Below are 13283 nucleotides of genomic sequence, written 5' to 3'. Positions count from 1 at the left end.
ACCTCCCAGGGGAGACAAGTGTTTGAAGAAAATAATTAGACCTTCAATTTTCTCTAAGACATTTTATAAAGTTCAATTGAAACGGGGGGGGGGGAATTGGAAAATTCTGTGTATATTTATAGAAAAATGAAAGTAACAGCTAACAGACCAATTACATCTATTTTTGTTGCTGCCCTCCTCCCCAGTTTATAAAATAGCAGGGACTGGAAAGTTCAGAGATTTAATCACAGAGAAATGCTAAAGACTGAATTCCAAGACTCATTCCTTTTTTTTTTTTTAATTTCAAGTTTTTATTTAAATTCTAATTAGTAAACATATAGTGTAATATTGTTTTCAGGGGTAGAATTTAGATTTGTATCATCACTTACATGCAACACCCAGTGCTCATCCCAAGTGTCCTTTTTAATACCCATCACCTGTCCACCCCATCCCCCCACCCACCTCCCCTCCAGCAACCCTCAGTTTGTTCTCTATAGTTAAGAGTCTCTTATGGTTTGCTTCCCGCTCTCTTTGTTTCCCTTCCCCTATGTTCATCTCTAGTGTTTCTTAAATTCTACATATGAGTGAAATGATATGGCATTTGTGTTTCTCTGACTTGACTTATTTTGCTTAGCATAATACACTCTAGTTACATCCATGTCATTGTAAATGGCAAGATTTCAATCTTTTCGATGGCTTAGTAATATTCCATTATCTATCTATCTATCTATCTATCTCCCCCTTCTTATTTATCCATTCATCAGTTGATGCGTATTTTCGCTCTTTCCATAGTTTGGCTATTGTTGATAATGCTGCCGTAAACATGCTGTTGATAATGCTGCATATGCCCCTTCAAATCAGTACTTTTGTATCATTTGGGTAAACACCTAGTAGTACAATTGCTGGGTTGTAGGATAGTTCTATATTTAACATTCTGAGGCACCTCCATACTCTTCTCCAAAGTGACTGCACCAGTTTGCATTTCCATCAACAGCTGTTGTTTCCTGTGTTGTTAATTTTAGCCACTCTGACAGGTGTGAGGTGGTATCTCATCGTGGTTTTGATTTGTATTTCCCTGATGATGAGTGATCTTGAGCATCTTTTCATGTGCCAGACTCATTCCTTTGGAAACATCTTAACCAGACATTTTAGAGGTAACACTGAAAATCTACATGACATCTATAAAGACGTGAGTTTGGGAAGAGAACTGGTTTGTTTTAGAAAAACACCAGCTTTTATCAACATATCCCAGGGGATGGACTGGCATCTGTTTTCAAAGTTAGAGACAGAGGCACCCATCCTTGCAGTTTTTCTCTTGACTCCATTGCTTTGAAGGGGCGGACCAAGAGCATTCATTGTTTCAACATTTTTATTCGCTCTAGACTTCCTCCTGGCTGTGCGATCATTGCTGATTTGAGATCATATTTGTGTACCTCTCATCATTTTCAGTGATCTGCCCCTCTTTCTTTGTCTCTATTTTGCCCCCATACTTCTTCTTTTATTTGTTTAAAATAACTTTCCACCCATTCTTGTCTCTGTTTTAAGGCAGCCTGTAAGAGATAGAAATCCCCACCACTACCTGTAACCATGAGGAACATATGTCATGATCTTTCAAGTCCTTTGTTGTTATTATTTTTAACTGGATGCATAAATAATTGCATATCCTCTCTTGCTACACTTAACCATGTTCTCTACTCACTAAGAACTACTCACAATGTGATTTTAATTGTAGTGAGATAGTCCACTCTATAGCCATGCCGTATTTTCCAGTTATTACCAACTCATCCAACTTTATTAAATATTAAGTAGTTTCTAACATTTCACTATTACAAATAATGATGTGATGAAAACTTGAACGTAAATAGTTGTCCACGTAACCATTTTCAGAGGATAAATCCTTATATAAAAATATTGGTTTGAAATGATGGATGTTTTAAGGCTGTCTATGGATATTGGTAAAATTTTGGTAGAAATTTTCCATCCATCCTGAAGAACTCCTGACAACCTTGATTACTGCCAGTTAAAACTTGGTCTGTGAAAAATGCCACCAAATTTTTGTTTTAATTTGAGTTTTTGTCTTTCTTGTATTAGAGGAGGGTATTTTTCATATTTTGTTAGCCATTTCCATTCCTCTTTTGTGTATGAAACATTATAATTTCTTAAACATGCTGATTGTTTGTCTTTTCTTTTTGTCTTATGACATACAGAAATTTTTTATTTTATCCATCGGTATTTTCCTCTGTGATTTTCTTAGTTGTTTTTAAGTTTAGAAAATCCTTTTTCATCCAGAGATCAGATAAATATTCATCTATATTTCTTCCAAGTTATTTTGGTTTAACTATTTAGATTTAACTCCTTAATTTATTTGGAATAAAATGGATAATTATTTTTAGTGGGGGGGAAGGTGCACTAAACTGCATTTTTTTTTTTTAATTTTTTTTTTCAACGTTTATTTATTTTTGGGACAGAGAGAGACAGAGCATGAACGGGGGAGGGGCAGAGAGAGAGGGAGACACAGAATTGGAAACAGGCTCCAGGCTCTGAGCCATCAGCCCAGAGCCCGACGCGGGGCTCGAACTCACGGACCGCGAGATTGTGACCTGGCTGAAGTCGGACGCTTAACCGACTGCACCATCCAGGCGCCCCTAAACTGCATTTTTACAATCTAAATATCTGCTTTCCTGAATAGCACTGTAAAAATACCTAGCTTCTGTTTCATTGATTTATGGTGCTTCATATTTCCTATTAAGTTTTTCAATATTCTATTTCCAGTCTGTTTATATTTATTACATTAAGAGCTATGATCTTTAGACAATGCTATGTTATTCTACTATGTTGTTTTTGTAACTCAGTAGAGTGATTAAGAATCCTACTCTGGAGGGGTGTCTGAGTGACTCGGTTAAGCGTCCGATTTCAGCTCAGGTCATGATCTCACAGTTCGTGAGTTCTAGCTCCACGTTGGGCTCTGTGCTGACAGCTCAGAGCCTGGAACCTGCTTGGTATTCTGTGTCTCCCTCTCTCTCTGCCCCTCCCCTGCTCATACTCTGTCTCTCTGCCTCTATCTCTCTGCCTCTGTGTGTGTCTCTCTCTCTCAAAAATAAACATTAAAAAAATTAAAAAAAAAAAAAAGAATCCTACTCTGGAGCCAGGTTCTTGTTCTCAGATCTAAACTCTACCCTTTACGAGCTATCTAACAATGGGCTGGTCATGGCTTCTCCATGACTCAGTTTCCTTCTCTATAAAATGGGTATACCAATATTACTTCATTCATGAGGTTATGAAGATTAAATTAGTTTGTAAAATAAAACGCTTAGAATAGTGCTTGGCACATAGAGAGTGTCACAGAAGTGTCGGATATTTTTGTTGTCATTATTGTATGTTAACAGGGCGAGTCCTTGTAACCTTTATCTTTCAAAATTTTCGTAACTACTTTATCTGTTTTCCTTTTGGGTCATCTAAATTTTCAAATGGAGTTATATATATATTTTTTCCTGATGATAAACAATGCGTGTTCATTATAAGCACAATTTTCAGAAAAATACATAAATGTAATTTACAATCACCTATAACCCCATCCTTTGGAGATACGTTTGTAGCACCTACCTAGGAAATCTCCAAATATTAACTCTTTGTTAGTTGTGTAAAACATCTTATTTTTTTTTAAAGTTTATTTTGAGAGAGAGAGAAAGTGAATAGTTGGGGGTGGGGGAACAGAGGGAGAGGGAGAGAGTCCCAAGCAGGCTCCATGCTGTCAACATGGAGCCCAACATGGGGCTCGATCCCACGAACTGTGAGATCCTCACCTGAGCTGGAATCAAGAGTCAGATGCTTAACTGATTAAGCCACCCAGGTGCCCCTAAAACATCTTATTTTGATAGAAGGTGTCTGAGAGGCCAACACACAGCATGGGTGTCTACAGTTAAAAGTCAAATAGTACTGTAATAGTTAAATGTCATTTTCGCCCAAGTGACTAAATGTCTCAGAGCTCTGCCATGTCTAATTTGACAGCTTCGGTTTTGTCTTTCTCTGCCTCTAGTACCAAGTAAACACCAACTGAAGTTGTGAACAGAGAAAAGAGTGTTCTAAGAAAAGAGCATCCCAGCTTTTGGAGATTGCTGTTTTTTTAGGTAACAATGAGTCACTGTAGAGTTACATTGTTCGGAACGGTAACTGTGGTGCAGAATTCTCTGTAGCCTTGAGGTAGCTGCACTATCAAAGAGAAGGCTTCCTGGAAGAGGTGTCTCTACTCATCCACCTGTGCTGCTGCCTAGTCATCTCAGGATCAGTGTCTCCTAGTATAACATAATAGAGAGGACGTAGAAGACTAAATTGCATCTATCATTTGCTAGACATTCTTTGCCCAAAGGATGGACAAACATGTAACAAATTACTTGGTTCTATACAGATGTGAAGAAATCTGTCATCCATTTAGAAAGCAGATTATCTTGGGGCGCCTGGGTGCCTCAGTCAGTTAAACCTCCGACTTTGGCTCAGGTCACAATCTTGCAGTTCGTGAGGCTCAGGACTCACAGCTCAGAGCCTGGAGCCCATTTGCAATTCTGTGTCTCCCTCTCTCTCTGCCCCTCCCCTTCTCTCTCTCTCTCAAAAATAAATAAACATTATAAATTTTTTTTTATTTTTTTTTTATTTTTGGGACAGAGAGAGACAGAGCATGAACGGGGGAGGGGCAGAGAGAGAGGGAGACACAGAATCGGAAACAGGCTCCAGGCTCTGAGCCATCAGCCCAGAGCCTGACGCGGGGGTCGAACTCACGGACCGCGAGATCGTGACCTGGCTGAAGTCGGACACTTAACCGACTGCGCCACCCAGGCACCCCTATTAATTTTTTTTTAAAGTAGAAAGCAGATTTCTCTATTTTGGCGACCTGTGACTGTTTATAAGAATGTATTTTTTAAGTTTATTTTTTATTTATTTTGAGAGAGGGAGAGAGCGAGTGGGAGAGGGGCAGAGAGAGAGGGAGAGAGGATCTACAGTGCACAGGGCTTGATCTCTCCATCCCATAACCTGCAAGATCATGAGCTGAGCCAAAATCAAGAGTTGCTGGCTAAGCCACCCAGGCGCCCCAAGAATGTTTTTAATGTAAGTTAATTCTTAAAAGACGTTCTTTTTTAGAGCACATTTAGGTTCACAGCAAAATGTAACAGAAAGTATAGAGTCCTTATATCCCCTTTGCCCCTACACACGCACAGTCTCTCCCACTATCAACCTCACACTCGGGGAGATTTGTTACAGTTATTGAACCTACACTGATACATCATTCTCATTGAAAGTCCAGGGTTTACACTAGGGTTGACTCTTGGTGCTGTATGTTCTATGAGTTTGGAAAAATATGTAATGACATGTATCCACCACTGTAATATTTTACAGATTAGTTTCATTTCCCTAAATATCCTCTGTGCTCTATCTATTCATCCTTCCCTCCTCTGACATGCTGGCAACAACTAATCTTTTTATTGTCCTCTAGTGTTGCCTTTTAAAGAATGTCATATAGCTGGAATCATACAATATGTAGCCTTCTCAGATTGGCTTCTTTTCCTCAGTAATTTGCATTTATGGTTTCTCCATTGCTTTTCATGGTTTGATAGAGCATTATCTTTAGTACTGAATAATATTCCATTGTGTGGACATATCACACTTTATCTATTCATCCACTAAAGGACATCTTAGTTGCATCCAAACTTTGGAAATTGTGAATAAAGCAGCTATAAACATCCTTGTGTAGGCTTTTATATAATCATAAGTTGTTGGTTTTTTTTTTTAGCTCATTTGGGTAAACATTAAGGAGTGCAATCCTTGTATTGTAGGGTAAGAGTATTTTTAGTGTTGTCAAAAACTGCCAAACTCTCTTCCGTAGTGGCTGTACTGTTTTCTCATTCTCATTAGCAATGGATGAGAGTTCCTGTCATTCCACATCATGGCCCCAGCATTTGGTATTGTCAATAATTTGGATTTCACTGTCCTAACAGGTGTGTAGTGGAATTTCATTGTGATACGGGGATCATACAAATGCTTAACCATCGTCTTGTGTATCTTCTTCAACGAGGAGTCTGTGCAAATCTTTTGCACATTTATTTCATCAGCTTGTTCATTTTCTTATAATTGAGTTTTAGGTGTCGTTTGTACTTTTTGGATAACAACCTTTCATTCGGTATGCCTTTTGCAAGTATTTTCTACCAGTCTGTGGCTTGCCTTTTCATTCTCTTGGCAGTGTCTTTAGCAAATAAGAAGTTTTTCATTTGATATCAATATTTGTCCCCAGAAAGGCACAAATGTTAATAAGCTATTAAGTGTAAGTTTTCCTGCCGCCGCGGAATGAACTACTGGAGTCCCAATATTGAGATAAAGAAGCTGGAGGACATCTGCAGCCATCAACTCCTCCCAGGCTCCCTGAGGGAAAGGTGAGTGGCCCCACTGCTCTCAATTGCCACTCCGCACCGTGTCCTCCCCTCCCCCAGTGAAGTCTAGAAGGAAGATTGGAGGGGAAAGAAAAGCAGCAAGTCTTCAAAGCTGTGAGGCGGCCTTAATACGGGGGCGGGGGGGGGGGCGGAAAGAGTGATGCTGAGGGTTTTTTATCCGCTCCCCAAGGACACACCTCTCACCGCTGAGCCAAGTGCGGGGGCTGCCAAGAGAGGCATTCTTAAAGCCAGGGAGAGGGGGCTCTAGGGGGAGAATGCCAGCATTTCATGACTAACTTGGACATCTGCGTATGCAGTTGCCTTGCCAGTTCACTTACTGTATCTATTTGAACTGAGGGAAAAAAGGGACGTGGAGAGAGGCCACAGCCCCGGGGCCACTTGCAAGCTTTTGTCTGTGGGCCAAGGGAACTCAGGGGAAGTAGCCAGTTAGTACAATCTTGCCATATTCCGTGCACGAGGGCTGGCTGCTGACCGAGCAGAGCACAGCAGCAGTAGGGTGGGTGGTAGTGTTGGAGAAGGGGGGGGGGGGGGGGTGTTACACGTATAAGATCTTACTGGAGCTGGATCGCCTATACCATTAGCTTGGAAAGGCCCCCAAAGGGCCCTCTGAAAACTGCTATATGGACGCCTACCATACCGGGAGCTTCAGCCTGCCAGTCAACCTTAACCAGAGGAAGAGAAAATCTTTCACAGAAGGATGAAAACCTCACTATTAAATGTGAGAAACTTGGCCTTTTCTTCTCCTTCCTCCCTGCCCCACATCTCCTCAAGTTGTTGTAGCCTGGAAAAGGGAGACAGAGATGATGTCCCAGAGGCAAAGCAAACCCCACCCTCCCATTCTAAGACCTTCTCCTAACTGATGATGTCAAAGGGGATACTTTAAAACCGGCTTGAGACTGAATTTTTGTAACAAGGAGTCACTTGTGTTTTGTTGTCATTTTTTTTTTTTTTTTCACAGAAAAACCGACCAAAGGTCATGGTATCTGTCCAGAGAAAAGAGAATTTTGACAAAGCTTAAGCAACTGGAGACAGAAACATTGTTACTTTCACATGTATGCCCGCAGGCCAAGTTCAGACTAGTCAGTAAACTCATTCAGTTTAAAAAACAATGTGATATTGATGTTAAGGAAAAGTGGCCCCCTAAAGTGGTCACAAGTAAAAAGTGAAGGAGGAAGACAATATATGTACACTTTGCATTCTATTTTTTTTTTATGTTTATTTGCTTATTTTGAAAGAGAGAGTGAGCGCGAGCAGGGGAGGGGCAGAGAGAAAAGGAGAGATTCCCAAGCAGGTTCTGCACTGTCAGCACAGAGCCTGACTTGGGGCTCTAACCCACAGACCGTGAGATCATGACCTGAGACGAAACCAGGAGTCAGACACTCAACCGACTGAGCCACCCAGGTGCCCCTGAATTGTATTTTTGAATAATGGAAGACCCTGAATTGAGAAACAAACTATACAGGCATACTATGCATGTACTTAGTAGAGTAGATTTATGGTATGTTACAGGATAGAAACATGGATTTTAGAGTTAGAAAGACCTGGCTTCAAATCCCAGCTCTGCCATTTGCTACCTCTGTGACTCCTTAGAATCCTCATGGAAAATGGCCACAATGATGCCTTCTAACAGTGTTAGTGTAAGGATTAAAGAGGAAATATGATAAGCATAATATGTAGGAGGTCACCGTGTTCAAAAATGGTTAGCATTTTTTCCTTCATCATTTATTTATCATTACCATGCGTTATCATGGGTGTTTACTGAGAGGATATGAATAACATCAATAGAAATAACAGCATTGGTTAAAATATATTTCAGTTGAAATTTGGGTTTATAGAAAAGCCCAGAACAATTCATGTTTCAGGGTGAACAAAGTTCTTCAAAACAGCTAGCATTTGGCAATAATTTAGGTACCCTAGTTTAGGGACTACATTCCAGGTACAAATACGAATGCTTTGGGATTTGCCCCACTCTCTATGCCTTATCACAGTGCGTCAGGGCTAGAAGGGCACTTAGGGAGGAAAGTAAGGCCCAAAGAGGGTAAATGATTTGCCCAGGGACAGTCTGGTTGCATCTCACCCCCACTGGTCCTTCATACCCCCCGTCTATTAATTTGTTGGCTGTTGCAGTCAGAGCATACATTTCGGGGCCTCTAAATTTTATCTTTGTCTTTTAAGAAAGACACCTAACAAAGGTATCAGCCTGTTTCCTCTACTCTTCATGCTTCTCCTTGGGAGAGTCCCTGGCAACGGTCACATGCACGCGAGCCAGACGGTTCAGTACAACCTGACATCGCACTGAATTGCCAGAAAAGGATTTCATTTCATGACAGTCTATTTGATTTGTAGTCCCTGTTCCTTTCCATTTTTCTCTTCATTCATTACTCCTCCCATGGAGAGTGGGTGGCAGATAGGAACAACTTGCCGAATTTGATGCATTTCATTTTGTTCCCTTTTAGAAGTTCTTACAATGATTTTCCTGAGGAAAATCAATTAACTATTGACATAAATACTATTTGGGGATCAATTATAATTCCAATTAACTGTGCCATCTGGGTGGCTTATTACCACTCCTGGGAAACATTTGTAATGGTGAGAAAGGGTGCCTCCTGTCCTCATGTTTATGCTTTTTCCAGTCTGTGATCTATCTTCAGACCTTGCCCCTGGACCCCCAAGATCCAAGAACTAGCCTCCTGTTGGTCACACCTTGCCCCTGGACCCCCAAGATCCAAGAACTAGCCTCCTGTTTGTTATCCCTGTCTCTGTCTTCCCGGAACCATTTTCCTGGCCACTGAGGTCTTAACCACTGACATTTCCCTTCTCTCCCCACTGCAAGAGGTAATATTTACTAATTGCATTATTGTATGCCCCTCCCCTAAGTGCTTTCTGTGCATCATTAAACCCCTGGAGGTAGACAAGATGGCCGTCCTCAAAAAGGAGGAACCTGAATTTCCAACAAGAAAAGCACTTTGTCCACCGCCACAGAGGATTCAAACCCAGGTGTGTGTGACAAAGGCACGGCTTCTTCATCTCAACTGCTATGAGTCTCTCTCACAGCCAGGCTCCTGGTGGACTCCGAACAGTCTTCTAATGAGGTTAGCAAGCTAGAGAAACCCCACACATTTTCTGCATCTTTTACAAAATGAAGATCCCCAGGGATATTCCCCCACCACCCCACCCTGACTGGCTGAATCAGAATCACCACAGGTAAGACCCAGGAACCAGGACTCGAACACTTGTCATACTTGAAAAAGTTTGAGATCCACTGCCCTGTGTTTTTGATGCCAACTGTCCTTTAACAAACCTTTCCTGGAGACAATGCCCTGCCCCCTGGTGGCCTAACCCAAAAGTGTGACTGCCGTAATGAGGGGTTTGAGGGAATTCTTGATGATACACTCACTGATCACCTTTTGACGGACAAATTATTTGATTGGGTTTCAGCTGCCTCTGTCTGAGTTCTGCTTACTTTATTCAGGCCCATCACACAGAAAGTACCTGAAAGCAATTGGCTTGCTGACTTGTTTCTTGTTTGTTTGTTTGTTTGTTTTGTAGCACCTACAAAGAGAGCTCAGTTTTTGTTCAATAAATGTTTGATTGTTTATTCTTTGCAGATGATACGGAGCTAAGGACAGAGCTCCTGTCCTTAGAAAGACTAGTGTAGGGGCGCCTGGGTGGCACAGTCGGTTAAGCGTCCGACTTCAGCCAGGTCACGATCTCGCGGTCTGTGAGTTCAAGCCCCGCGTCGGGCTCTGGGCTGATGGCTCAGAGCCTGGAGCCTGTTTCCGATTCTGTGTCTCCCTCTCTCTCTGCCCCTCCCCCGTTCATGCTCTGTCTCTCTCTGTCCCAAAAATAAATAAACGTTGAAAAAAACATTAAAAAAAAAAGAAAGACTAGTGTATATATAGATAAGAAAATACCCAATTCTTTTCCCTAAACACACACACACAGACACACACACACACACACACACACAGAAAGAGAGAGAGTTTCCATGAGCTGCTTTGCTCTGCCTTCATCATTAGGATACCATGTTTGAGCTCTAGTGCTTAGCCAGTTTAAACTTGGCTTCTCACCAGCTTTTTCCTTTCTCTTAATAAGAGCTTTCAACTTTCCAGGCCATTCTCTACTCTTTTCCCTTTTCCTGGCCATAATGTCACACTCCTGTATTTATTGGACCTTTCTGGCCGTTACCAAAAATAGCACGCATGTCACAAACGCCACATCTGCCTTTTACAGAACACATTCCCACCACCAAATCTGCTGACCCTATAATATAAGAAAAAGTAGAAGAGATCTAGTGACAAGAACAACAAGAACAAAAAAGAGAGACCGAGTAACAGCAAGTAGAAGCCCAAAATATTTAGGAAAGAAACCCCAAAGAGCCAATCTGCTTACTCACGAAACACTTGACTAAGGACTTCCCAGTAATAATTCCCTCAATATTTTATTTATCTTAATATATCACACTTCGTTCACTCTTGTTTGCTTCCTCCCCGCCCCACCCCCAAGAAAATAACACAAGAGGAGAATCACCCGCGCATTGCAAACTCAAACTTACCATAGAACTTTGGTTGGCAAATCTCAGACAGTGATTCCTCCTGGTCTCCAAGCCAGGCCACATGAGGTTGCCTGCCGTCTGCTCTACATGAATTTACAGCTCCATGCAATACCACAGGACACTGACGTTCTGAAAAAGAAATTTGATCTCATCCTGATTCATACCGCCCTTCTCCTCTTTCCTGAAGGGGGATCCCGTGTGTTTATTTTAGGACCTGGGCAAACTGTCTAGTTTCAAATACCTCACAAATAAAGAGATGGGAAAAAAAAAACCCATAACAATTCAATAATACCTATGTGATTTTCAAGCCCCAAACAAATGGGAAATCATGGCGCTTTATTTTATAGTGAATCAAGTGGGGGAAGAAACCATTTCTTATCTGGAGTCACCCCCAAATAAATGTTTCACGGGTGGCTTTTATGGGGACACTGAGGTCTCAGAGTTTCAAATGCTGCTTACTATAACCTAACCACAAAATATACTCAGCTTGTGTTTGTTTTCAGATTAATAAGTCTAATTTAATTGGAGAGAAGTTTCCTTCCATGGTTTCTTAAAACAAAATCGAAGACTTTTGGTTTATTTTGTGCCGTCAGCTAAACCCAGACTTACCTCAGTTTTTTCTTTGAAGCAAGACAGACATCGTTTGTGTGGTCTTTTTAACAGGGAACCATGTTAGTTTTTGTCCACATAACATTCATTTCCAGTCCTTAGGAACAATAGAGAGAGAGAGAGCAAATTTGCTACATGTACAGCAACCAGCATATGAATATGTATTATGGAAAATTTTCCACACACAGAGAAAACCTCATGATTTGCTCTGGAAAACAAGTCACTTCAAAGTTGTGGCAAATAGGACCTGTTCCTTCCTTTAAGGCAAACTCTGCCGCTGATACTCAATTTGGTTTTTCTGCTTGTAACCAGCTCTCCCTGAATTACTTTGAGATGTTTGTTGTGTGTGATCAGCTGAGAGTTAATATATTGTAACCTCAAAACAAAAACACCCAAACAAAAAACCCAAACCTCTTTTTCTTGAATTTGTTCATAAAGGACAGCCATTCTTAATAAAACAAAACAAGCACAAACACAAAAACCTTTTGTTTCCCAGATCACACTTGAACTGCTTAATGATCGAGTTCCTAGAAATAAAGGCAATTTTTATAGTCATAAACACATTGGAAAACATTGAAGCCTGTATCTATTGAGATAGAACTCCTTTATTTGCCACTCTCAAATATTTAAATATTATGGAGAAAGTGGTCACGACAGTTGAAATGTACCCATACAGAAGATATCTGGTTGAGTTCCTTGTAATGCAACTGTATTTTCTGCCAGTAACTTGTCAAGGCTTTGTATTATGTGTTTAAAACTACATACATTAAAGAAACCACCCATGTTGGCACATTCTCCCAGTCGCCTGTATGACATCCTCTAGTTCTCCTTCAGAATCTAGTCCCCATGGGTCAGCCTCTCTGCCCTAACAGCTCCTTCCATGGCTGGGGAGCCCTCTGTACACTATTTGCTCTAAAGGTCATTAGGATCGACCCCGACCCCAATTTCATTTCCCCAGAGTGTCTTAAGGAGGCCTGAAAGAAATCTTTCCAGCGTTTGCTCTGTCCCTACCTCTCCTGTAGGGCTGGAGGTGGCTGGAGGAAGGCAGGAAGACCCGTGCAGCTGTCCTCTGCGAGATGCTGGCCTGGCATGGAGCTGGGGGAGGGCACAGTGCGAGCAGCTGGAGGAAGAGAAGGAGGAGTAATTCATGTGCCACTGCAAACATGATACAATGCCAACAAAAACACCATTCTTTTTCCCAAGAAGTTCAAAGCGCTTTGCAAACATTAACTCATGAGCCCAAGTAGTCATGGAGCAAATATTCCTTTATTATGCCCTTAGGGTAACCACTGCAAGCAAAGTCAAGAGAAAAGGGACTCTCTTCATTGTCTCATTATTCCTCAGGTATTTATTGAGCACCAACTATGTGCTGGGTATGAGAGGCAGAAGAGCAAACAAGACAGACATGGTCTGCGCTCCTACAGCAGCAGTGGGGGGCACGAAGCACCAGACTCCGCTGCATACGCTTCTTTATGCTTTGTGTTTGTCCAAATTATTTAATGGAATTTGTTCCATTCTTCAGAATGTCTATAATGTGCTAAGTGCTGAGCAAACACACAACAGAAAACCTTTTTAAGCTACCTGTAAATCGCATTATGATGACAGGAATTGGGAATATCAACTCAAAGTGCTTTCTTTTAAGATACCATAAACAAAGCTTTACTGGGAGCAGTCCTGTCTCTTGCAATGTTGATGGAATTACT

The 13283-nt window shown here is 41.3% G+C and overlaps 1 protein-coding gene across 1 annotated transcript in view; it reads right to left on the bottom strand.

Annotated features, from left to right (window-relative positions):
* Window positions 1-11087, bottom strand: part of CYTIP (cytohesin 1 interacting protein) — a 75109-nt gene extending 64022 nt beyond the window's left edge. Inside the window, exon 1 of the mRNA XM_047871115.1 lies at window positions 10972-11087. Within this exon, the coding sequence (XP_047727071.1) occupies window positions 10972-11034 (63 nt within the window). The 5' untranslated portion in view covers window positions 11035-11087. The remainder of the gene's footprint in view (window positions 1-10971) is intronic.
* Between the last annotated feature and the right edge of the window lie 2196 nt (window positions 11088-13283).

Source organism: Prionailurus viverrinus, chromosome C1, assembly GCF_022837055.1.
Source record: "Prionailurus viverrinus isolate Anna chromosome C1, UM_Priviv_1.0, whole genome shotgun sequence".
Classification (NCBI taxonomy): domain Eukaryota; kingdom Metazoa; phylum Chordata; class Mammalia; order Carnivora; family Felidae; genus Prionailurus; species Prionailurus viverrinus.
The sequence above is the reverse complement of the archived record's forward strand: the minus strand, read 5'-3'. Positions and strand labels throughout refer to the sequence as shown.